Source organism: Nicotiana tabacum, chromosome 19 (genome assembly GCF_000715075.1).
Source record: "Nicotiana tabacum cultivar K326 chromosome 19, ASM71507v2, whole genome shotgun sequence".
Lineage (NCBI taxonomy): Eukaryota > Viridiplantae > Streptophyta > Magnoliopsida > Solanales > Solanaceae > Nicotiana > Nicotiana tabacum.
In genome coordinates this window covers 26,252,934-26,279,146 of record NC_134098.1, presented here as the reverse complement: position 1 = coordinate 26,279,146, position 26,213 = coordinate 26,252,934, and the positions used below count along the sequence as shown (strand labels likewise).

The 26,213-nt window shown below is 34.5% G+C and overlaps 1 protein-coding gene across 1 annotated transcript; it reads right to left on the bottom strand.

Annotated features, from left to right (window-relative positions):
* Positions 1-4,967: 4,967 nt before the first annotated feature.
* Positions 4,968-15,646, bottom strand: LOC107770197 (strigolactones hydrolase CXE15-like). Its single transcript, XM_075239777.1, has 2 exons — positions 14,910-15,646; positions 4,968-5,464 (listed from the first exon to the last, which is right to left on the bottom strand). The coding sequence occupies exons 1-2, from the start codon at positions 15,563-15,565 to the stop codon at positions 5,137-5,139; spliced, it is 984 nt and encodes a 327-aa protein (XP_075095878.1). The 5' UTR covers positions 15,566-15,646; the 3' UTR covers positions 4,968-5,136.
* Between the last annotated feature and the right edge of the window lie 10,567 nt (positions 15,647-26,213).

Genomic DNA, 26,213 nt, shown 5'->3' with positions numbered 1-26,213 from the left:
AGTCTAAGAACTTCTATACCTTTTTACCCAATTTTAAACTCCAAAATACAAATTAGAAGATGTAATTAACAGTATATTCATGGGAATTAATCAAAAACGAGTCAAGAATCCTTACCCCAAAAATTCCTTTGATAATCCCTCAAAATTTTGCCTCAAACAGAGCTTTCAAAGTCCCAAAATGAATTATGAAATCAGACCCTCGAATTCCCTTTTTCTGCCAAGCGACTTCCGCTTCTGCGGCCTATGGGTCGCTTCTGCGACGCCGCACCTGCGGAAAAACCATCGCAGGTACAGTCCTAGCTTAAGTCCAGGGTTTCCTCTTCTGCGGATAAGGGCTTGCATCTGCGAGACCGCTTCTACGGAGAAAGTACCGCATCTGCGGTCAATCCCAAGACAGTCTCCCCAAGTTCTGCTTCTGCGAAGGCAGCCTCCGCATCGCGAGTCCGCTTCTGCGGACAATTGATCGCACTTGCGATCCCAGCTGGGCTAGACAAAATCCGCTTCTGCGACCGGTGGCTCGCATTTGTGAGCCCGCACCTGCGGCCAATCCCTCCGCAGGTGAGAAGACACCAGAAACAGCCTAACTTCAGCAGATTTACACAAGTCTAAAATGATCCGATATCGATCCGAATCACACCCGAGGTCCCCGGGACCCCGTCCGAGTATATCAACTAGTTCCAAAATACCTAACGGACGTAATCGAGGCCAAAAATCACATCAAACAATATGAATTCAACGAATCGCAATCCAAATTCAAGCTTAAGAAACTATGAACTTCCAAATTCCAGAACCGACGCCGATACATACTAAAACAATTCCGATTGACACCAAATTTTGCATACAAGTCATAATTGACATTACGGACCTATTCTAACTTCCAGAATCAGAATTCAACTCCGATATCTTAAAAAGTCCACTCCCGGTCAAACTTCCCAAAATTCTACCAATTTCGAACTTTCGCCAATTAACGCCAAAACTACCTACAGACCTCCAAATCAACATCCGGACATGCTCCTAAGACTCAAATCACCATACTAAGCTATTGGAATTTTCAAAACCCTATTCCAGAGTTGTCTTCATACAAGTCAAACTACGGTCAGCTCCTACAACTTAACCTTCCAACTTAGGGACTATGTATCCTATTTCACTCCGAAATTCACCCGAAACCAAAACCAAACACCCCGGCGAAACACGTAACTTCAATACAATATAGAGGAAGCATAAATTAGTAGATATGGGCTAATACACTCAAAATAACCGGTCCAGGTCGCTACATGGGACTTAGTAGTTTCAGTCCTACACGCCCCCAACATGTATAAAAGGGGTTCTAAAGCTAGTTTTTGGGAGTTGGACATTATTGGAGAGGCAAAAGGTTGCGGGAACACTTGGAAGCAACGAATAACAAGAGTTTTCTCTCTGTTCTTCCTTAATATGTGATTTAATGCTTTCGAATATTATCATGATTGTTAGTATGGTTATGAGTAGATAAACTCTTTTATCTAGAGTTTGATGAAACCTCTTGGAGGATGACTTTTTATTACATTTAATATAATTTAGCCTTTGAATTTCTCTACTTGTTTAACTACGTGCTTATTTCAGTTGATTGAATGACCATCAATTGGCTGTGCCTATTTATTATGTATTTCTTAGGAAAGGGTACATATATATATGGTTGTTGAATAATGTCACTCCTAACATATGGAAGGAATCAACACAACTGGTTTAAAGGTGAGTTTAGGAATAATAAAGACATGGTGTGATCATAGTGAGTGGTAAGATAGTGTCAGCTAGCGTAGTTCGGGAGAATATGTCTAGTAAATTATTGTAGTTGCCGGGAGAGAATTACGATACTTAAAGTGCTCACGATCATTAGAGAATACTTAGCGAAATTATAGGAGATGTAGCGAGAAGGATTCCGAAAATTGGAGAAATCATAACTCTAGCCTCCTTAATCTTGTCTCCAATTTCATCCTTGTTAGTTGATAATTTTACTGCTTTTTAGTATTTGCTAATTAATTAGTTTAAAATAAAATTACAATCTTTATAACTTAAGAATTGTTCGAGCTTGTCTTCGTAGTGATATAAATTAAAAGTTAAAAATTAAAAGAAAATTAAAGAAACTCATAAAAAAAAATATCTATCATGATTCTTAAGTATAACTAGTGCATACAAATCACGTATAGCGTCTTTAACTTTCAAATAATTAAAAACTTATAATTTCTTTAAAAAAAAATGATCAAACTTCACATTTTACCTTTCCTAAAAGTAAATAATTAATAAATCTTATTAGTACGATAATTAAAATATTACACCTTCATGAATAAATACAAATTTGTTTAAGATATCAAATTAATAAAAGTATATAACAATGAGGGACAAATGAACTAAGACACGACCAATAACAAGTGAAGATATAAATTCGCAATACTATGTCTCATTATTAGAGTTATGCTCAATCTTCATATTTCTATCGATGAATAGAACTTTTATCATTAATTTGTTAAAGAATTTTGAAGGTCGATGATATTAATTAGGCAATTCGACATATGATTTGCGTTAGAACTGTTAGGCGAGCCCCGAGCGTTAGGCGTTAGGCGTGTTTAGGGCGCACGACCGGACGTTTGGGGCGTAAGCCTCGCAGAACTAAGCCTCATACATGAGTCCCATGGCGTTTTGCAAGTGCCCCGCCCAGGTGCGAGTCCCGAGCGAGTCCCAAAAATACCTTTTAAAAACTATTTTTTATAAGGCATAGTTGGGAGAATCAAGGGTAAAAAATTGACTACCCCATTAAATTTTTACATTAGTTCGGCCTCAAAGCGGTGTAGATCACCGGATGGAAAATTGGAAGCACGAAGAAGCTGCAGTTTACAACTAGAATACAAAAAAGGAGACAAAGAAATGCAATCCGTTTATAAGCAAGCACAGTCTGTGATTTTCTTTTTCTTTTTTCCTTTTGTTTTGCACAGTTTTGAAAATAGAACAAATAGTGATAGGTAATTTTTTCATGATATTCTGAAATAAAGTAATGTCAATTTTTTCCCCCAGTATTTCTCAAAGAAAATTATGCATTTTCGTTTGTTTCACAAATTTTCGGCTAACTTTTCCACCCTACCCCTCCCTTATTACTAGTAATACGTGGTTTGTATACTTAGGCTGACGTTCTAAGCTGACGATCTTGTAGTTCCTATGGAGTGGAGGGGATGGGGTCAGTCCACAATTATTTTTCCTTTTCTTTTGCTGCATTCCACTCAAAAGGTTAAAAATAAATAGTGCATCAAACTATTTGCTAGGGTCAATTTGTTCCCTTTTTCAGAATCTCATATAAATCAAAAAGCGGGTTAAGCAGGGAATAGCTACAATATTCATATTCCGGAGATCAAAAGTTAAGTGGCTCCAATGAATCCGTAAATTATCATATCACATTATTACATGAATTATTTTTTATGTCGGTGAAGCTAAGAAAAGAAATCCTTTGAAAGCAGAGCTAGACCCACACAAATGCTTAATCGAAAGCTCTGTCCTCCTTCTATATTATAAGAATGAAGTTTTGTTGGTGTAAAGTTAATTTACTAAGATATCCTTCAAAAACTAAACGACCAATTTACCCTCTATCTAAAAGTAAAATCACCTCTCATTAAATGATCTATTTGAACTATTCAAAAATTGGTGACATTCTCTTTTTGGTTAATTATATTTTCCAGTACTTATGTTAAAAAGTTAAAAAGAACATCTTCCTTCTTTGCCATTATTTATTTAATTTTTTTAATTTCTATAGGTATATGGATTCTAACCTTAATGTTGGTGCTACTAACTAAATTGAAGCTATATCATCCTATATCAAACAATTGTCGTTATGCAGAGGAGGTAGGGTTCCAGAATTTAAGAATACCAATTCCTAGATGACCTTTTACAATTGGATAAGTCATTTAATGGAAGAAGCAAAGATAGGAGAAGACTTCCACGTTTATTGTCATCACACGGACTCCGGACATGTAGGGCCTTTTGGACATAAAATTTAATGAAAGCTTTTTTCAAAAAAAACTTGAATATGTATTTTAAAAATTTTCAAAAATTTAAAAAATTCCTAAAAGCTGTTTTTCAAAATTTTCACTCAAATCACTCATAAAACTTCAAAAACAGCCCAAACTGAAATTTATGTCCAAACATAACTCTAAATTTCAAATATCATTTTCACTTAAAAAAAAATTTCGCCATTTTTTCGAATTTTATAATTCTTATGTCCAAACGCCTACGTAGTATAGTCATTTTAAACTTTACGTATTTTTCACATTCACTTGTGGTCTTGGGTTTTATTTGAATTCCATTCTCTTACTCGAGTAATTTCTACTCAGATGAAGGGTTTGTTCCTTTTCTTTCTTAAACAGCCCTCTTTTATTTCTTTTAAATAAAGTGAGAGGATTTAAAATATATTTTTCCAAAATTACTCTGATAATACATAAACTCTATAATATTTTTCTTTTACGCTACTACATATTTGATTAGTAAATATTGATTTTTTATTATAAAGTTTATAAAAATAACTTTTTAGCTTTGTTTTGATTCTTTACAAATAATACAATCTTTTTTCAAGCTTGTGCTCTTTGCCTTTATATTTTCTGTTACTCATTGTACTTCAATTATACTATTTGTATAACTTCTATTGGACACACATGTAACGCACGTATCTCGAAATTAGTATCGTTAAATGCACCATAACGATTTAAGAGATCAAATTATACTGTTGGTTCATTAGTTTGGTCATTATTTTCGTAATTTTAAAAATATGGTCATAATTTCTTAAAATTACTTATTCAAACCTTTCAGTAACACATACCAACTGAAATAAAGCTTCTTCAGCGCTCTTTTAAATTCTAATGAAATAGGGAAGTCCCTCAAGCCTAACAACCCTAATTCACAATTTAACCCCAGCTTCAAATCCCATACATATTGAGTAGTAACTAATTAGCTAGAGTAAACAACCATTTAACACTACCTTACACAATAATAACAACAACAAATATGCCTTAATCCTTAACAAGGTTGAATTCGGCTATTGATGTCACTCTATTTAAAACCCTTTTCAATCCAATATTATAAATAACATACTTTCTCTAGCACTAACTAGAGTAAATATGGCTAGCTTGTGCTGTTATAACTCATACAAGAGTTCCTACAAATGAAATATTTGATCTCTTGCAAAGCTTGATTTGCAACTTGTGAGAAAGGGTCATTTGTGAAAAACCCATGTTGCATTCCTTCAAATTCAAAATAGTCAACTTCCTTCTTTAGCTCTTTCAACTTCCTTGCATAATCTTCAACTCTATCTTTGAGAAGTTCATTTCCTCCTACAATTACCAGTAGTGGGTCAAGCTTCATGAGCTCTAGGCTTGAGCTTAATGGCCCAAAAGGGTTTGCTAATGGGTGATCTGCAGTCGCTCCAATTGGAAGTGATAGCCTCCAAAACCTAATACATCGTTAGCCGATTATAGAGCACAATTCCAAACTGATAAACATATATAAAGTATATACTCGTATTAAAAAGGAAGCAAAGTTTCATACTCATTTTTTCCTTCGATTTTCATTGACAGCTAGAAAGACAAATGATGATATGAAACTGACTCAAGAACGATATTAAATACTCCCTGTGTTCAGAGGCGGAGCCAGGATTTCAACCTTAATTATGGGTTCTAGGTTTTAGAATGCCGACTTCATGGGTTAGTAACTGTGTTTTAAATTTAATATTTGCATATATTTAGCAATTTTTTAATACAAAAACATTGTTTGAACAAAAGTTACTGGGTTCGTCCGACCCCGCAGCTCGGCTTTTGCCTCCGCCCCTGCCTATATCCCAATTTATGTGGCAGGCTTTCTTTTTTAGTTCGTCCTAAAAAGAATTCATCTCTTTTTATATTTAAAATTAATTTAACTGAAAATTTTACTTTTACTATCAATGGGATAATTTATAGCCACATAAATATTTAAGACTTGTTTTTAACCACGAATTTCAGAAGTTCTTATTTTTTCATAAATTCCTCGTCTGGTCAAACGATTCCATGGAAATTGAGACGGAGGGAGTACTATTTTCCTTGGAATGCTACACTGCAAATAAAACAGTACATTCCTTTAACAAACTTTTTATCTAGTAACTAGTTTTTACATTGTCCTGCAATTAAACACATTTTGTTAGATAATGTAGAAAAACTTTAGATATCTAGGCTCGTTGTTTCAAGAGAATGAAATGATAGATGAAAATATTACTCATAGAATTAAAACCGGATGGTTGAAATAAAGAAGTACTACCAAGGTATTATGTGGTAGAAGGGTACCTATCAAACTGAAATATAAGTTCTACAAAATAATTATAAGACCGACAATATAATATAGTAGTGGATGTTGGGCTTCTAAAATCCAATATATCCATAAGATGAATGATGTGAATGCTAAGATGGAATGTGCGATCATATGAGATTAAAACATATTCGGCAGAAGGTGCAAATATCACACATTAACAATAAAATAAGAAAACGTTTGAGATGGTTTGGTCATGTTCTACGCGGACCTACTGATGCATTAGTCCATGTGCGTCAATTCATAAAAACAACCTTTTGCAAAATTCTTTATTAAGTTAAACTTTTATACTTATTATTGTCTCATTAATACGTGACACAAATGTGTAGTGCTCATCAAATGAATCAAGAACAAGTTGTTTTAAGCTAGAGAAAACATTCATTTAGCTCATACATATCCTTAAAGCGTGATTTTATCTAATAACTGTTGAGATAACCCGGAGAGAATCATTTTCCTTATCTTCTAAAAGTGGATATCTTCTAGAAAGACATAAAGCTCCCCAATTTTATTTATATATATATATATATATATATATATATATATATATATATATATATATATATATATATATATATATATATATATATATATATATATTGCTCGAGTTCATGCCATTACCTATAATAAAAACTTGCCGTCTGTTCTTTGTGATTATCTAGTCATGCTCATACAGAAAGTGAGCATTTGACATTCCAATTGTATACAGTTAAGATAATATTATTTATTTGAGATACGAATTTTGGGATTTTCCTTTTTCAATTGAACAGAAAGGGAGCTCAAGTGTTTTAGTTTCCACTTTATAAGTTCGAACCCATGACTCTCACTCCTTTTTCCTCCAATTAAAATACTTTCTGAACTCAAGATAAAGCATACAGATTCAGCATATCCTCCAAAAATTTATGTTATATGGAGCCGGGGATCTAGGGTTTAAACCTTATAACTCCAACCTTTAAAATTTTTAGCATTAAATTATTTATATTTTTAAAACTATAAGTTGATATTTACTATTTGTCGCTATTTTAGTACATTTTTACATATAGATTTATGCTCCGCATCAAAGTTATGAGTTCAGTTGAATCCGTCACCTTAATGCTACGTACGCTCCTGTATGGAACAATAGAGTTACGTTCCTCTTAAAATTCATTGAATAGAAGAAAAAGTGTAAAAAAAAAAAAAGACAAGGAAAGACGATACCAAAGTACTTAATTTTTTAACGACTCGTGTACTTATATTCTTCTGCTACTTTGCATTATACAATCTTATGTTAGTCCATGTTGTAATATTACTTTAAGAAAGTTCCTATACAGAAATTAAAATTACGTTAGATATCTAGAGAAAGAAAAAGAAAAATAAGATATATTTTTCTAAATTCCCTTAACTTTAACATCAAGTGTGTCTCAGATACATATAGACTATAGTAGAAACGAACCATGACCACACATTATTTTCTTTCAAAACGATCAGAATTTGGAAAAGCTGATTCTCCGCACATTATATATCAATCCATATTTCCAATTATTCTTCAACAAAATACGAGAAAGAAAGCAGAAAAAGAAATAGTAGTAAATTAGGTGGAATGTGAGATCAATAGTGCAGGTTAGAGGTGGGACATGAACGGGAACGGGAATAGCTTTTGGCAATAATCATGAGTAGCAAATAGCGAAAGTAAAGTTTACAAATTGACAGCAGCAAATGCTACAGAATAGGACCAGAATGCAAACTATTAAAGACATACTCCTTGCATTTCATTTTATGTGACAGTACTATTTAATTAGACACGAAATTAAAAATGTTAATTTGACTTATACAAAATAGCGTCTTCTACTAAATAATACTAGTGTTAAAATTGAATAAAACACATAAAGTTAACTTTTTAGTCAATAACAGTACTACTGAATGTTGTGAGTATATTTATATCTATATCTATATTATATTAAAAGCACGAAGACCCTTAACGAAATGTTATTCGTCTTACCCTTTAAAAATATATTTCGCATTAGACGAAATAGTCTTTTAATATTTAGAACTTTGAAATCAAATAAAATTATGATTATCAAATCTTTCCTTCATAATATCTAGGAATTAAATTAGAGTTATAAGATTATATTTGTATAAAAAAATTTCTTATTTGAATCATGTATAATAAATATATTTTACTTCCTTAATGAACTAATGTATACGAAGTTAATACTTGGAATTTTTACTTTGATGTTGTACATGAGGCAAACTGATATTTCCTTTGAAAGAGTAATAAGAAGAAATCAGAACAGATAAATGAAAGGAAAGATGAGATGGCAAGAAAAGGAAATGGAAAAAGAGATGGGTCAAAAAGTTAAGCTGTTAATTAATTAATAAATAAAAGGACGAAATGATATTTGTAGAAAATATTTTGAATTCTAATATATCTTTATGCTTAAAATTTTGAATTCTAATAACAACTTCACATTTAAAACAAGAAAAATAATTTTTAAAAATACAATGTTGCTCCTCATACATTGTTTATCATAATTTTTATCCACCATACATTATCGTCTTAACTATTTTTTAGTATTATGAGTATTTCATTTTCCATGTTTGGTTATAAGTAGGAGTTGGGTCACACATATTACAATTATTTTTAAGATTTTACTGAACTAAACATTTATTTAAAAAAATTAAGGCTTTGAATTTAACTACAAAATTATTACTTTTATTGTTATGGAATTTTTGACAACGTCTCTTTATATAGGGAAGCTATTTTTTTATGTACTCCAATAAAAAATTATGACTAAACTCACAGTAATAACAAGTAATGTAGTACTTAGTTTGCATTGATATAGGAGGTTTTGAACTTTGAGTTATCCCAATCAAATTTAAATATTTTACGCCTTCATTAGAAAATGTAAAATTATGATAGATTTCATGTTTGTTATTTATTTTTGAATATATCAAAGCGAAAACAAAATTCCCAGTTAAAAATTCTTATTTTATAATAAAAGAAGTAGCATTAAGTTTGAGTAAGAAATAAAAGAAATTGAACTTTGAGGTTAGCTTTCCAATGATGGGCATTGGCTCACTTCAAAATATTGTTATAGTAAAAATAATAATTTACGATTAAACTTGAAGTTCAAATGATTCTTTTAGCCGAATACATTGTTCAACTGCAGTAAAGTATAAGTAATAATTAGATACACAATTCAAATAAAAGAATTATTTATATGGGTAAAAGTTTTTTTTGATTATATATTCTTTTCTAATTTTGTTGATCTTTGTTATTTGCAAAACTGTAGGGTGTGACAAATGATGATTCTTTTTAATTTTATATAACTATGTAGCCAATCTTTAGACTATTACCGCTAGAAATTCGGCAAAAATCGACCAAGGTCGACCGACCAACTTTGGTCGGTTTTTCAAAATATTTTATTTTTTAATTTTTTAACAAAACCGACCAACTTTGGTCGGTTTTCTTTGGCGCAAAAATGTGGGAAACTATTTTTGAGTCCCGCGAAATTTATTTTTCAAGAAACCGACCAACTTTGGTCGGTTTTTCAATTAAAATAAATAAAAATTAATATTAAAAAAACCGACAAAAATTGGTCGGTTAATTCGGCCGGTCATTTAAAAAAACCAACCAACTTTGGTCGGTAATTTTACTTTTTAATAAAACCGACCAACTTTGGTCGGTTATTTTCGTGCGAAAATATAATTAAAGTGTATAAATCAAATAAAAGACTGTCTTAAAATAAAATGTACCAATGGTCTAGTGGTAGAATAATATCCTGCCACAGTACAGACCCCGGTTCGATTCCCAGATGGTGAATCTTTTTATTACATAATTAAAATACCGACCAACTTTGGTCGGAAAAGTCGGAAAAAAACGACCAATTTTCGGCAATTTTTTTTTTTGAATTTAATTGACCGACCAAAGTTGGTCGGTAATTTTCGACCAACTTTGGTCGGTATGCCTTTCTGACCACAAAAATACTGTTCACACGTAAATGGTCGCATTTTGATCGATTTTTGGCCATTACCGACCAACGTTGGTCAGTTTTTACCGGATTTCTAGTAGTGTAGATACTTACAAATAATTTTCTAACTTTCCCTTGACTTACAAGTTTTATCATCTTTTAGAAATTATAAAATAGGATGCAACCTTTTTCGTGCACTAACTAACCAAAAGATTCAATTCTAATTTATTTAATTATATTTTTAATTTATAACTCAAATACATTTTTAATAATGTTTATGTGACTTTTAGAAGCAATTTACTCATTGAAGCTAAAATACGGCTAGTATTACAAAATGTTTAAAGATCTTGTGCTAGTACAAATAAAAAGAGAGACTGTTATATATTTGTTTTCTCCCTCCCCCCTTTTCGTGATACGTGGATATCTGCTTTCCTTATACGGGTTAAAGTATACTATCATGTTCATTTCAAAAAAAGGGAACTATGACACAATCATCTAAACTTAATTACCTCTTCATTATGTGAGCCTCTTTAAATTGACAGGAGAAGGTAAAGAAAAATGAAAATTCAGAAGAATAAAAGACTATTTCCAAAGAAAAGCTTCGTTAGGCATTTGAATTTGGTTTTTATTTAATTATTTATGAAAATTTTCTTTTGGAAAAAAATATTTAGGATAAATGTTGTAATTGGACTATCTTCTATGTAAACAAAACAATTATGCTATTTTTGTGAAGAAACGTGCATTTGAATTGTTCTCTGACTAGAATAATATTTAGATTTGATTTTCGAAAGAACAAAGCGTTTTTTAAACTTTGGGTGTGGTATGGTGGAAATTATTTTTCAAAAAAAAAAAAGATTTATTTTCTGAAAAATATTTTATGGTATTTGGTTGGAGAGTTGAAAATATTATTTCCATAAAAAGCATTTATATATTAAAGATTGATATTAACAAATCAGAAGCTAGTATTTTGATGAAATTTTGTGTATTTATAATAACATTTAGGTGTTGGTTAAGGCAGTGATAGAAAGTTAAAAATTGAGATAATTGGGAAGAAAAATAACTGTCGTCAAAAAGTGAGGGAAGTCACTTTTCACCTTTTAGTGGGAAATATTTTACCCGAAAAATATTTTTATACAATCAAACACCGAAATATTGATGACTTATAAACAATATTTTTCTGAAAGTTATTTTCTTTCATACCAAATGCATCCTAAATAAAGTTGAATTTAATTTTGGAAAAGCATTTCAAATCCAAAAAGAGAGTACCTTTAGAGGTATATTCCAAGAAAGTCACATCTTCACTACTCAGGGGGCTAACACTTGATAGTTGGAAATGGCAAGTACTGAGATGTGGCCTATAGTTGGTTTAGTAGATTTTCCCTCGACACCATAAGCCAATGCTTCCACAACCCACCAAGAGTCAAATTTTTTAAACATTATCTTTTGATTTAAAGCCTTTTGTTTTTATATCCCTTTGTGTGCATTGTCTTAATCCCACTAAAGTTTTTATCAATCCTTATCAGTTATCACAATGACAAGGTTCTGTCATTTTCATTCTAAAGAGCCTAATAAGATCCCATTCACACTCTTTCTTCATATAGTGCTTATGAAGAATGTGTAATTACGTTTCTTTTAATCATGTATATTTTAGATTTTCTTAGATGGGATTTTTCCGGAGTTGATTGACTACCACCTACTTTCCCATTTCCATTTATGTGACATCGCTTAACTTAGATATGAAATTTAAGAAAGAAAAAAATACTTTTATAATTTGTGGTCTTAAATTTATAATGAGATTTTTATGATTATAAAGACATTTCAATAACAATAAAATGATAAGTTTAAAGTTAAATTATACTATTATTTTAAAAATAGGAATGTGCCAATACTTTCTAAACAAACTAATATACAAAATTAGGACCACATAATGGAACTGGTGGATTATTTTGTATGTGTATCATGAGTAGTCACTATCTTATCTTTTTACAAATTTCTTGGAAGTTTTATTTTATAACGTGATTAACACTAGTTTCTACGTAAAGATCCTTGTTAAATATAAGCCACAGTTAATAAATATGTTGGCTATCCTGCATTTTATGTAAATTCACATTGATTATTAAAGGCAGAATAGCCTAGGAGACACCTTGTACTTGTTCTGATTTGACATCTCGGTCCCTATACTCCATAAAATGTTATTCAGACATTTGAACTCGATCAAAACTAATATTTTAAACACCTCCGATAATGTGTGTTGTTCACTCTCCCTGATATGGAGGACACATCAGATCCACTTAGATAAATAATATTCATATCATAATTTACTTTTACAAAAATTTACTGTTTATAAAATCTTCAAATCAATTGATTTTTTTCAAAAAAAAAGAAAAAGAACCCCACACCTTTTCTTCTCTCTTCGCATTTTCAGCTCTCTGCCTTTCACTATTCACCACCGTTTTCACCCTTGAAAGCTCACAAATTCTCACACGGTGACAAGCTACTTTTTCCACCCTTCAAGGTTTTCTTCTCTGGTTAACTTCCTCTTTCTACTCTATTCTTCCCCAATTAGAAAAAGTCAAAAACCCCAAATTCACTCAATGTACCAATCCAAATTATGCACCAAGAGTAATAATTCAACAACTAGTTTTGTCGATAGCCGCAAATCTTTAATCTTTAAGGATAACGAAAAGAAAACATCAAAGGAGGATTTGAATTGTTTAAGGCCATGGAATTTGTGGACAAGAAGGCTTGTAAAGGTCCAATTTATATTGGTGGTAGATTGCCTTTGAGAACCAAATCATCAAATCTATTGAGCTCGATCCATTTGAGAATTCCAAAAATTCATCCAAAATAGACACCAACACTTCAAATAATCAGATTTTTGTTTTATTTATTTTCCCATTTGGACTGAATTGACGGAGAAATAGGGAGAAGAGGAGGCAGTTCTTTGTCATAGTGGAGGTGGTAGTGTGGCGGCAAAAGAAATGGCTCAAAAACAGTTCTAAAATTTATTGAGGTGGCGGTGATGATGGAAGAGTAGAAGGAGGTAGTGGCGGTGGAGATGGTGATGGTGGAACGGGAGAAGGCGGCGGTGCCAACGCCAAAATCGAAGAGGCTGATGGGTTAAAGATGATATGAGTTGTTATACTTTTTTTTTCCTTTCTCTTTTTAATTTTTTATCATTTTCTGATTTAGCCACCATTTCATGCTCACTATGAGCGTGCATACCAAGTATTTTGTCCACCTCTGTTATATTTATGCCACATCAGCTTGGTCAATGGTTAGAAGTGTTTAAAATACTAGTTTTGATCAAGTTCATGTATTTGGATAAAACTTTGTGGAATACAAGAACGAGGATGTCAAACCGGAACAAGTACAGATTTCTCCAAGGCAAAAGACGTGCTTATATAGACAAGGTACATAGATTTTCGTTCAATCTGCTCAGTAATTGAAAGAGAAGAATAAAAGATGTTCTTATTAGAAAGCAAGGTATCACAGTCACGATTTTAAGAATATACTAATCAACTGATTTTGTATTTATTGGGAAAGGACTGTAATCGTGCTAAGATGATGTTGATGTAAAATCTTTCCTAATTCTTTATGGAATCTTGGTCAAATATATTTAACGTATAAACGCACACAAATTCTTTTAATAGGGTTTCTTCCTTTTTATCCAAATTAATTTTATGGCGGTTAGACCTATCTAATTTCTTATGTCAGCTTGCACTAAGGTTTTTATATCAAGACGACGTAAATATAATCCCAAAGTTATGTCATTACAAGTAAATCGTTAAAATAAGTATTACTACTACTAATTACTAACTAACTAAATATTAGTAATATATATTGTCTCTCTCTCTCTCTCTCTCTCTCTCTCTCTATATATATATATATATATATATATATATATATATATATATATATATATATATATATATATATATATCTTTGCATGAAACCCACCTCTCTTGAAATATATTAATTAAAAACATAGACTTGGCATTATTATAAGGTACCTCCTTTTTGGTCAATGTTTTGGAGTTCGAAATATATAGAGCATTGAATTTCTTGATTATATTTTGAAAATATATATACCTATTTATAAAATCAAAAAGCATTACCTCAACAAAAAAAGTTATTACCTCTTTTGTTTTTATTTGATGTGACTCTTTGCTTTTCTAAAAAGAATGATTTATATTTGTGCTATCTAATATTAAATTTTTTGTTTTACTTTTAATGATATAACTTTATAGCTATACCTTTTTTTTTTCCTTAAACTTTATTTTCAGTCTAATATCGTCACATACAAAGAAATGAAAGGAGTAATAAAGAGTGAAATCGACAAATTAAAAGCAACTAAATGGAACGTTCCATTTGGGATGCAAAGTTCATGCTAGCTACGTTGAACATCATTCAATTCTTTGACCATATTGGTGTCTTACTCTTAGTGGCCATTGATTCCATGATAATGGCGATGATGGTTAAAATAGTACAATTCCTAGTAATTAACTAGTCAAAATAATCTTTAAAGTTTTCTTTGGCCCTCATGAGTCATGACCATGCAAAAAACGAAAAAGGAGCAAAGACAAAAATAAAATATAAGAAAGAGTTGAATACCTGTCAAGAATTTCCACATTCAAGAAAGGTTCAGCAGGTCCCTCAGCTTCAGACTTAGTCCTCAAACTCCCCCCGAAAAATGGCGCCATGAGAACATAACCCCGTACTCTAACCGGCGCCAGCTCAGGCGAGCCAACCCCGAGCCTCAAGGCCAAATGGTGCGCCATGTTCCCACCAGATGAGTCTCCAATTACAAAAATTCGATCAACTATTACTTCATTCATCCAACAATCAGGCGTTTTCGACAACACCTGATTCTGCAGCCACTGCATGGACGTAAAGGCATCGTCCATGGCAGCAGGCAGACGAAACTCGGGCGCCAGTCTATAGTCGGGAGCGATGACAAGCGCTTGTAGGTCAGAGGAAAGACGGAGGCAACAGTTATGACAATTAGGCCACGTACGTGAACCTACACAGAAACCTCCACCATGAAAAAAGTAGACTATTTTGAGCTTGTTTGCTAATTTAGGTTTGTAAAGACGGAGATAGAGATTGTTTTTTTCGTCGTAAAGGCAATCTTTCCAAACGACAGAACCATCGTCTTGGACAGTAATTTTGAAGTCAATTTGTTCGTCACTTGATCGGAAAATGGAGCCATCACTATAAAGTTGAAGGATACCTAAACAGTCTTCTACTACATGAGGAAGAGAGCCCATATTTATGTGTATATTTGTTTATGTGTGAAATTTTGGTTAGGAAGATATGGATGGCACAGAGGTGAAGGAAATCTGGAAATAAGGACTATAAATAGGGAGCATAAACCGACGGATGTGGCTCAATTGGACTATCCTAAGGGTCTTTTTGGTAAAATTAGTGCTGAAAATCGCCCACCACATGCAAATGTATAATTTGCACAGGGTGTGGAATGGAAATTTCCTATTTGTCAGCCAGAAAGAGAACACAAAATCTCTTATTTTTCGTTTGAGGTTCTGGAAAAGAAAAAGTGGGGGAATAAACCACTCTGCTTACACATACATGGCCCAAAAATTAAACGTAGTTTTGCAAAGTCGGTGTCAACATCTCCTTGGATACATTTTAAGTAGTTGTTCTTGGTAATTAACTACCACTCCTATTTTTTTTTTACATATAGTTGAATTTGTATCGTGACTTATACATACGTGAATTAAATTGATCCGATAAAATAAAGTAATAAAGAACAAAGCGATTAAAGTAAAGAGAATTGAAGAAAAGACAAGCATATGCTTCAGAATGTTCCCACCTGAATCAAGAATAATTAGAAAATCTCAGTAACACTTGTGTAAAGCTTGAGAGAAAGAATACTAGTCTTTTACTATCAGTATTTCTTGATGTCTTACAATAAAAAGAAAACCTCTATTTATAATAGAGCTGTGATCTACCAATTGATTACCAATATTAATGCTACAATAAAAGATAGTAAAAAGGCAATAAAGAATATTAAAGGGTAATAAATCCTAATAAAGGCTAATAAAGATGAGAGGAATCTTGGGGTCTTCTGTAACGTTTCTGCAGCGGTCATATCTTGAATTGCTTCTTATTCGGTCACAAGTTTGTATCCGGTGTCAACATGGTTGAATCATTGCTGATTGACATGCACGTGTTGCTTTCTAATTCACTCATCTTGTGAGACCGATTTTTACCGTATACAAATAGTCTCACCACTTTCTGGTTACTCACTATGATGTGACCGGGAAGTGAAAGTTTTTCACCCTCATTACTGTCTCATTAAAAACCTTGCCGGAAAAATCTAATCGGGATGAAAACCGGGCGAAGAAAAAAAGAGTGCAGACTTAGGGATTCAAATGACAACTCCACCACTTATTATTCTTTCGTTGATGATCGATTGGCGTTGAAAAAGTACCACCATCACAGAAAACTTGATCTCGGGTTTTTAGTATTCACCCGAAACTTTTAATCTTTGAATTTTAACTTTTGAATTTTTAATTATACCCGAAAACTTTTCTTTAAGTTTCTCACTCTTGGGTTTTTAGTTGCATTCGAAAGCTTTTCTTTGAGTTTTGACTCTTGAATTTTTAGTTATACCCGGAAACATTTACAACCTCCCAACCTTTAAGACCGGGTATGTTAATGACTAGGAATTTTGTACTTCTGGTTTTGATAAAGTCCGAAAATTTAATGCTTCCGGTTAGCTTTATAATCGGGAAATAAGACATCCGATCTTTAGCCATTTGATTGGATGGCTTCATAAGAGAGGGCCCTTATGTTTACGGTGCTTATGAAGAGGACGTTTCATGTTCATCCGAGCACAAATATTCGGATTTGTAATGATTATTTGCTTATAAGTATGAGCAAATATTAAGAATGAATTTGTTCATTCAAACATATACGAGAATATTTTTAGATAGTGAAAGTTTTTCTTTATTCTATTCATGACTGTACACAAGTGTTTACAACTTTGTATGTACAACAATTTACAGAAAATGAACAAAAATATCTTGCAAGAGTACTACGACCGCACTTGCATTTATTGGGTCTAATCAATTTTTTATTATGATTTTTTTTTCCTCGGGGCTGATATGGCAGTCCCCAGTCCTTTTCTTTATTCCAGAGCCAGTTCGGGCTATCTCTGGTATCCTGTACGAATTATTCCGGAGCCATCTTCAGATGGTACTTATTGTCGCGATTTCTATTACTGTGATGCAACGGTCCCCAACATCCGTAGATATTATTGTCTTTCATCGAAGTTATTTTTCTGGCGACTCGCTTTGGGTACGCCCTGCCTCATGTCAGTCCGTGATCCTGACGGGTATAGTTCAAACTGATGTTTGGAATGCCTCTTGTCAAAGTTCAATTGACCTTGATTCCGGTCCGTAGAAGATGTCGATTTAATTATCTGATCATCTTCTACACGAATCTTTGACTCGTATCTATTATGAACATCTTTTCACATTGTTGCTTGAAATTCTAACAAACTTTCCTTTAACTTCCTCGAGGCATAAGAGCTTAAGGGATTGAGACCCTTGGTAAATACTTTTGTTGCCCATTCATCCGGTACTGCCGCAATAGCATGCGTTCCCTTTGAAACCTTATCACGAACTTTCGTAGCAACTCCGAGTTTCCTTGAGCAATTGTGAATATATCGATTTTTCTAGCTTGCACTTTCCTTGTTGGAGCATGAGATTTAATGAAAGAATCTGCAAGCATTTCAAAAGAATCAATTGAGTATTCAAGAAAAAGAGAATACCATGTGAAAGCCCCTTTTGTTAGGGTTTTGTCAAATTTCTTTAACAAGACTGATTCGATCTCATGTGGAGCCAAATCGTTTCCCTTCACAACTGTAGTATAAGTTATAACATGTTTCCGTGGATCCGATGTTCCATCATATTTTGGGATATCCAGCATCTTGAATCCTTTTGGAATTAAATATGGAGCTGCACTCGGTTTGAACGGCAATTGAAAATACTTTTTCGAGTCCGGGCCCTTTAGGACCGGAGGTGCTCTCGGGAACTGATCTATCTGGGCATGAAATTCCTTAGACTTCTGATTTATTTGAGAATTTATTTCTCTCATACATCTCATGAGTTCGGCTTTGAAAGAATCGTTTGCATTATTTTCATTTCCAGATCCGCTACCCACACCGCATGCTTGTCTGTTGTTTTTTATGAACTTCCCCCGGGTAATGGTATTACCGGTTCTTGGTGCCATTTGATTTATAGGGACACCAGGAGGGACTCAGACTCCACCATTTGAATTATTCGAAGCCCCCGATATTGCTTGTTGAAGCTAGTTATTATTCGATCTTGTCTTGAGAGATGGTCCATAATTTTCTATTGTTGTGTTCTCTACATTTTACGATAACAACCACCGGCTCACCATCCATATCATCAGGGGTAGGACTCCTCTCATGTCGAATCTTTATTTCTACCCGGTTAGAAGTTGGCTCATTCCCATCGAGACGAGTTTCACTAGTTGAACCATCCTGTTGATTTCCATCATGAAGATTGTCCACGGGCTCGCCGTTGTAGTTTGTTCCAACATTAAGCGAATTGTTGATATCATTGTGTGCCATAACTATAGTATGATTAAAACAAAAAAACTTTTAAAGAACATCAATATAAAATGAACATATCAAAATAACACCACAATTATCTATTCCCCACGATGGGCGCCAAACTGTTTATTGTAAAAACGGTACAATTGAATTTATATCATGATTTATAGACACGTGGATTAAATTGATCCGATAAAATAAAGTAATAAAGAACAAAGAGATTAAAATAAATAAAATTAAATAAAAGACAAGCCTGTGCTTCAGAATGTTTCCACCGGAATCAAGAATAATTAGAAAATCTCGGTAACACTGGTGTAAAACTTGAGAGAAATAATACCAGTCTTTTGCTATCAGTGTTTCTTGATGTCTTACAATAGAATGAAAATCTCTATTTATAATAGAGATATGATGTATCAATTGATTACTTATATTAATGCTACAATAAAAGGTAGTAAAAAGGCAATAAAGAATACTAAAGGGTAATACAGCTTAATAAAGGCTAATTAAGACGAGAGGAATCTTGGGGTCTTCTCTAACGTTACTGCAACGGTCATATCTTGAATTTCTTCTTATTCGGTAACAGGTTTATATCCGGTGTCAATATGATTGAATCACTATTGATTGACACATGTCGCTTCCTAATTCACTCAACTTCTGAGACAGGTTTTCACCGTATACACCTATAACATTTCAATGCCTTCTATTTTAATTTGTGTTTTGTCTTGCTCTTCTATTTTGGAGCTATCTTTATGTACATATTAGTTGCACAGTTATGTGGCAAAATAACCAATGAAAAATGAGCCACATCGGTAAATACAAATACACCTTGAATCTACAAATCCTCCGGTCCCCAACAATCAGACCCATCACCTTCCCCTCTCCTACCTTCCTCCTCACCCCCATAACCACCATGATGCCGCCATATCCTCCTCCCCTATTTGGTTCTTCAACCACCACATTTATAATTTTTGTCAACTAGACCCACCATTTCTCCCTCTCCTTGGGTTTTTTTCTCCCCTACCTCTTTCCACGACAGAGTAAAGACATTGGCAGAGCTATAGATTATTAGGTACTTATTTGGATAAATATCAGTAGCTTTTGTTTAGATATTATTATTTGTATTAGAAGGTTTATTAAATATGTATAAATATTTAATTGTGAATCCAGTAACTGAGACGAAATATGAATTTAGTGCAAAATTTAGAATACAAACTTTAAATCATTGCTTCACCTATGAGTAAAGCCCTCATACTCTCGCCCCTTTTCCCTTTTCCAGCTCCCGGCTTCTTCGAGAGAAGGAGAATAAGATGGCTTTATTTTCTTTGGATGCTTTACTCCTTTGATCAAAGTCAAGGATTTTATATGTGGTTTGGATTCAGCATTTATTAGTAATACACTCAAATTAATTTGGTTTTGAAAAGGTTAATTGATTATTATTATCATCTATAATTGGTTTCTTTGATTCTGATTTTTTTTTAAAAATTCATATAATTTCTCACAGTATTTGTGGGTCGATGAGGAGAAGAGAGAGAAAAATATGTTGATTTAGTTCTCTCAATGGAGCACAAAATTTCAGTCCTCTATTTTTACTAAGCGGAGGAAAATGAAAGTACAAAAGGAGTTCATTGATTTGAGATATTTTAAGAGACATTGTTGGTCATATATTGATAATCTTTTCAAATTCATGGATTTGGATCTTCCAAGAGAAGAACAGACAAAAGTACATAGAAAATAAGAAAAGACAAACGAGGGAAAAACTTTCTTCTGTGTTCTGTGGGGTGAAACGCAGTAGGGATGGTTTAACTGAACGGTAGTAATTTGCCGGAGAAAAAGGGGAAGAAAGGGGAGAGGGACAAATAATACAAAACAAGTTGCAATTGTGTTTGCGTAAAAAAAAGTCAAGTTTACGCACTCAAATGTGGGTGAGTAACACAACACATGTCATGTTAGTGTGTCGTATTTATATAACGACTCGGCCGGTTGTTTTATGTATTTGAGCCATGTTTTCCTATTTGATGCTTTCCGTAGGTGTATTTTGTTGTTATGTGATTTGGGAGAATGGTTGGTTTGGTTTCGGGGAGGTTTCAGATTGAGTTGGAACACTTAGTTTTTATTTTGGAAGCTTAAGTTGGAAGTGTTGATCAAATTTGAATTTTGTGTATTTGACCTCGAATCCGAGTTTTGATGGTTCCGTTAGGTTCGGATGGTGATTTTAGACTTAGGCATATGTCCGAATTTGGATTGGGAGCTTCTTAGGTTAATTTGGCTCTAATTGGCAACAATTAGAAGTTTAAAGGTTTAGAAGTTCACAGGTTTGACCCATAGTTGAATTTGTGATTATCGATGTTCGTTTGAGATTCTGAGCCTTGGAATAGGTTTGTATGGTGATTCATGGCTTGTGTGTAAAATTTGAGGTCATTATGAGTTGTTTAGGCATGTTCGACGTTAGTTTTGAATTCAGAAATTCACATTAGTTTATTAAGTTTGGATTGAGGTGCGATTCGTAGTTTTGGTATTATTTTGTGTGATTTGAGGCCTCGAGTAGGTATGTATTATGTTTTGGGATTGGTCAGTATGATTGGATGATGTCCCCGGGCCTCGGGTATGTTTCAGAGTGGTTTTAGACCATTTTCCCTTGTTTTGGATCAGCTGTCTTCTGGTGTGCTGGTGTTCATCGCGATCATGGAAGGGACGTTGCAATCGTGGAGGGTGTTTGGTAGCTGGTAGACTTTTGTTCTTCGCATTTACTAAGGTGAGGTCGCGATCGCGGAAGATGGGCAACTGAAGCTTTGCGTTCGTGCTTGTGGGTCGCGATCACATAGTGTCTAGGTTTGACTGGGGAGGTCAGATGGCTTAGCCTTCGCGTTCGCGAAAGGGTTCCGCGTTCTCCTAAGCTTGAGCATTGGTGTATCGCGATCGCATTCATGATGTTGCGTTCGTGTAGTATTTTCTGGAGCAGCCTTTGGCATATACTTCGCGATTGCGAAGTAGGTCCCACGATCCCAAAGTGTATAACTGGGCACGCACGTTCATTAAATATCCTATTTCGAGGGTTTGAGTTATTTTATCATATTTTAAGATTAGGAGCTTGGATTTGGGCGATTTTTAGGAGATTTTTACGATTTGGATTGGGGTAAGTGTTTTTGATTCGGATTTGATTATTATTCATGAATCCAACCTTGATTTTAGAAATTGAATGATGAATCTAAGTGAAGAAATTGATAATTTTAGTAAAAACTTTTCTCAATGAAAAATAGGGATTTGAACCCCGATTTGGAGTCGGAATTGGATGAAACTTGTATGGTTAGACTCTTATTGGAATGAATGAATGTTCATAATTTATGACTTTTGTCGGGTTCCGGGAGGCAGGTCCGGGTTCACTTTTTGATTTTTGTTCAAGATCAAAGCTTTATTGTTTGGGGTGTTTTCTATGGCTTTTATTTATATTATTAAGTTAGTTTTACTAGATTCGAGCCGTCCAAAGATTGATTCACACGGGAAGAGATTTTTAGAGTACTGATTTAGCTTGTTGAGGTAAGTATCTTGCCTAACCTTATGTGGGGGAATATCCCTTAGAATTAGCCTAAATTTCCAAATTGTGTTATGTGAAAAGTGACGTATGTACAAGGTGACGAGCGTGTACACGAGTGCTATATGTGATTTATGACTGGATTGGACCGTATGCTATTAATATGCCTTAAATTGATAATGAAATTTACATGAAACATGTTTAAACCACTTTTTAACTTCATGATCATAATCACTACAGTGACTTAGCCATAGTCATGCTTTATTTATTGAACACCCCCTAATCACCTCTATGTTAATGTTATGTCTTCGTGCACTTTATTAATAAGTTATGAGCTTATATCTTGATGAAATTATTATTTGTGATATTGTGGCACATGTAGACATATTGAGCGGATTGATTGGGGGTGTCAGCACGAGGTCTTTGTCGTGCGATTATGTCTATTGCTATGTGCGTGGGACGATATAAGGGTGGCATTGTCTCGGGCTGCCCACGTGGCAAATTAAGAGTGGCTATATGCGCATGTGATGAAATAATGGAGGCATATCATTGTTATACACACATGTAGCAGAAAAAGGGTGGCATTATTGATGATGTTATGCGATATTCCGGGGTGTCTTACTTGATGTTGTTTTTGTGTTGAGACGGGGTTGATATTTTAATCGCATGTTTGTTTCTTAAGGTTTTTGTCTTGTACTACTTTGATTTATTGGTTGTATTTGATATTCTATCATAAGCCCCACTCCTATTTGATGTTTTGTTGACAAAGATGGGTTTTAGTACATTGAGTTTTTATCACACATGCTAGGGGATTGGTGTTGTTGCTTTCAATTATACTTGTTGTTGTCGGTTTCTTTGATATATTGCACAAATTATTTGACTAGTGAGTATCACATGACTTGAACCTCATCGCTACTCCATCGAGGTTAATCTTGATACTTACTGGGTATCCATTGTGGTGTACTCATATTATGCTTTTGCATATTTTTGTGTAGATACAGGTACTTCGGATCAGGCTGATTATCAGTGAGACATTCTACATATTGGAGACTTCAAAGTATCCTTGCATGTTCTGATTGCAGGCTTCAAAGTCACCTCTTTACTTCATTTCTACTATTTATATATTTCAAACAATACTGTATTTTGAGATATTCTCATGTATTCTGTTAGAGCTCGTGACTATGTACTACCTAGTTCTGGGGATATGTTTTGATTATCGCCATTTTGACTTGTATTACCTTTATTTCTACATTTATGTCCTCTTATCTAGTTTTAGAGACTAGGTGCCATCACGACCCCTATGGTGGGATTTAGGTCGTGACAAGTTGGTATCAGAGCTCTAAGTTCATAGGTTCTACGAGTCACGAGCAAGTTTAGTAGAGTCTTGTGGATCTGTATGGAGACGTTTGTACTTATCTTCGAGTGGCTACAGAACTATTAGAAGGATTTCACTTCTTTCATTCCTTATCGTGCAGATTTATTGATTTTAGGGTTTGAGCCTTTGTCTTTCTATTCTCTCATAGATGGTGAGGACACGATCTACCTTATTGGATGATCAGACACCTACGCCCCCTGCTATAGCTGTGAGAGGTCGGGGCCGATGAGGGGCACGTGCTACAGCTAGAGCACCTGACAAAGCAGCAGTTCTGGAGCCTCTACAGCTCCAGTTAAGGATCAGGAGCCTAAGCACGTTGAACAGGCACATGAGCAGCCTATTGCTATATCAGGGCTCTAAGAGACCTTGGCATACTTCCTGAGCATGTTTGGGACTTTGGCTCAGGTAGGGCTGATTACAGTTGCACCAGCTACTTCACAAGTTGGAGGAGGAGCCCAGACTTTCGCCGATCGTATACCAGAGCAGCCGACTCATGCTTATCAGACACCAGGTATTGAGCCGGTACAACTAGTAGTTGCAGTTCAGCCTGAGGTATGGCCAGTTGTGTCAGTTGAGGGGCAGAGAAGTTTGGAGAGGTTTCATAAGTTCCGTCCTCCCCAGTTCAGTGGATGGGTTCTGAGGATCGACAGAATTTCTTGGATCAGTGTCACCACATTCTACGTACTATGGGTGCGATGGAGCCGAGCGGGGTGGACCTTACCACTTTTCAGCTATGGGGTCGGTATATCGATCATGGCAGGCTTATGAGGCGAGCAGGCCAGTTGGCACATCACCACTTACTTAGTCCATGTTCTCTGATATTTTCTTGTGAGAGTTTGTTCCACAGACTCGCAGGGATGAGTTGCGCACCGAGTTCGAACAGCTTCACCAGGGGTATGACTGTGTTTGAGTATGCTATGAGGTTTATAGAGTTATCTCGTCATGCACCTGCTTTGGTTTCCACTAGTCACGACCCAAAATCCCGCCTTAGGCGTCGTGATGGAACCTAATCTCTAAGACTAGGAAAGCCGATTACTTACAACAATTAAGCTAGTTTAACAATGATATTTAAAACAGAGTTTAATATAAAAAGCGAAATAAAGGTGAACAAGCCTGCGCGGCAATAATCACAACAACCTCCCAAGACTAGGTAATACAGAGTCACGAACTCTAGCTGGATACATAGACAGATCTCAAAAATCGAAATACAATGATGTCCGGATAGCGAGCTGATAGTACAATAAAAGGGGAAAGGACTCCAAGGGACTATGACGACCAAGCAACTCTTTGAATCCTCGCGATCAAGAAGCTAACTTTGCCTAAGTCCGATATCTCCAATACCTGGATCTGTACAAAAATATGAATAAGTGTAGTATGAGTACACCACGGTCAGTACCCAGTAAGTATCAAGCCTAACCTTTATGGAGTAGTGATGAGGTACAAGTCAAGACACCTACTAGTCAAAATAACCTTTGCAATATAGAGGTATAAAGCTAATAATGAAAGTAAGAATTAGTAAATGGCAACAAGAATCAACAAGTGATATAAACAGTAAGGTAATAAGAACAACGTTAAAGTACCAGTAAAACCAAATAAGGAAAACACATGACAACCAATTAATCAAGACGTTCTAACATAAGTCTCACAACGAAATACATAGACAAATCTCAAAAATCGAAATACAATGCTGTTCGGATAGCAAGCTGATAGTACAATAAAGGGGGAAAGGACTCCAAGGGACTATGACGACCAAGCAACTCTACCTTGAATCCTCGCGATCAAGAAGCTAACTTTGCCTAAGTCCGATATCTCCAATACCCGGATCTGCACAAAAATATGAATAAGTGTAGTATGAGTACACCACGGTCGGTACCCAATAAGTATCAAGACTAACCTTGGTGGAGTAGTGACGAGGTACAAGTCAAGACACCTACTAGTCAAAATAACCTTTGCAATATAGAGGTATAAAGCTAATAATGAAAGCAAGAATTAGTAAATGGCAACAAGAATCAACATGTGATATAAACAGTAAGGTAATAAGAACAATGTTAAAGTACCAGTAAAACAAAAAAAGGAAAACACATGACAACCAATTAATCAAGCCGTTCTAACACAAGTCTTACAACGAATTACTCCGAGATACCTCATCTCATAATCACATATCACGAGTTTCAAACCACAAAACATATGCTCACGGCACCTTGTGCCCACATTACTAATCACAACTGCACAGACAACTCACGTGCCAATATTTCAATCCGCCCGGAATGATCACAGGCTCACAATTACAATCCACCCGGCATGGTCACAAGCTCAATATCACAATCCGGCCGGCGTGGTCACAAACTCACTATCACAATCCGCTCAACGTGGTCACATGCTCAATGTCATAATGGAAGCAAATATTAC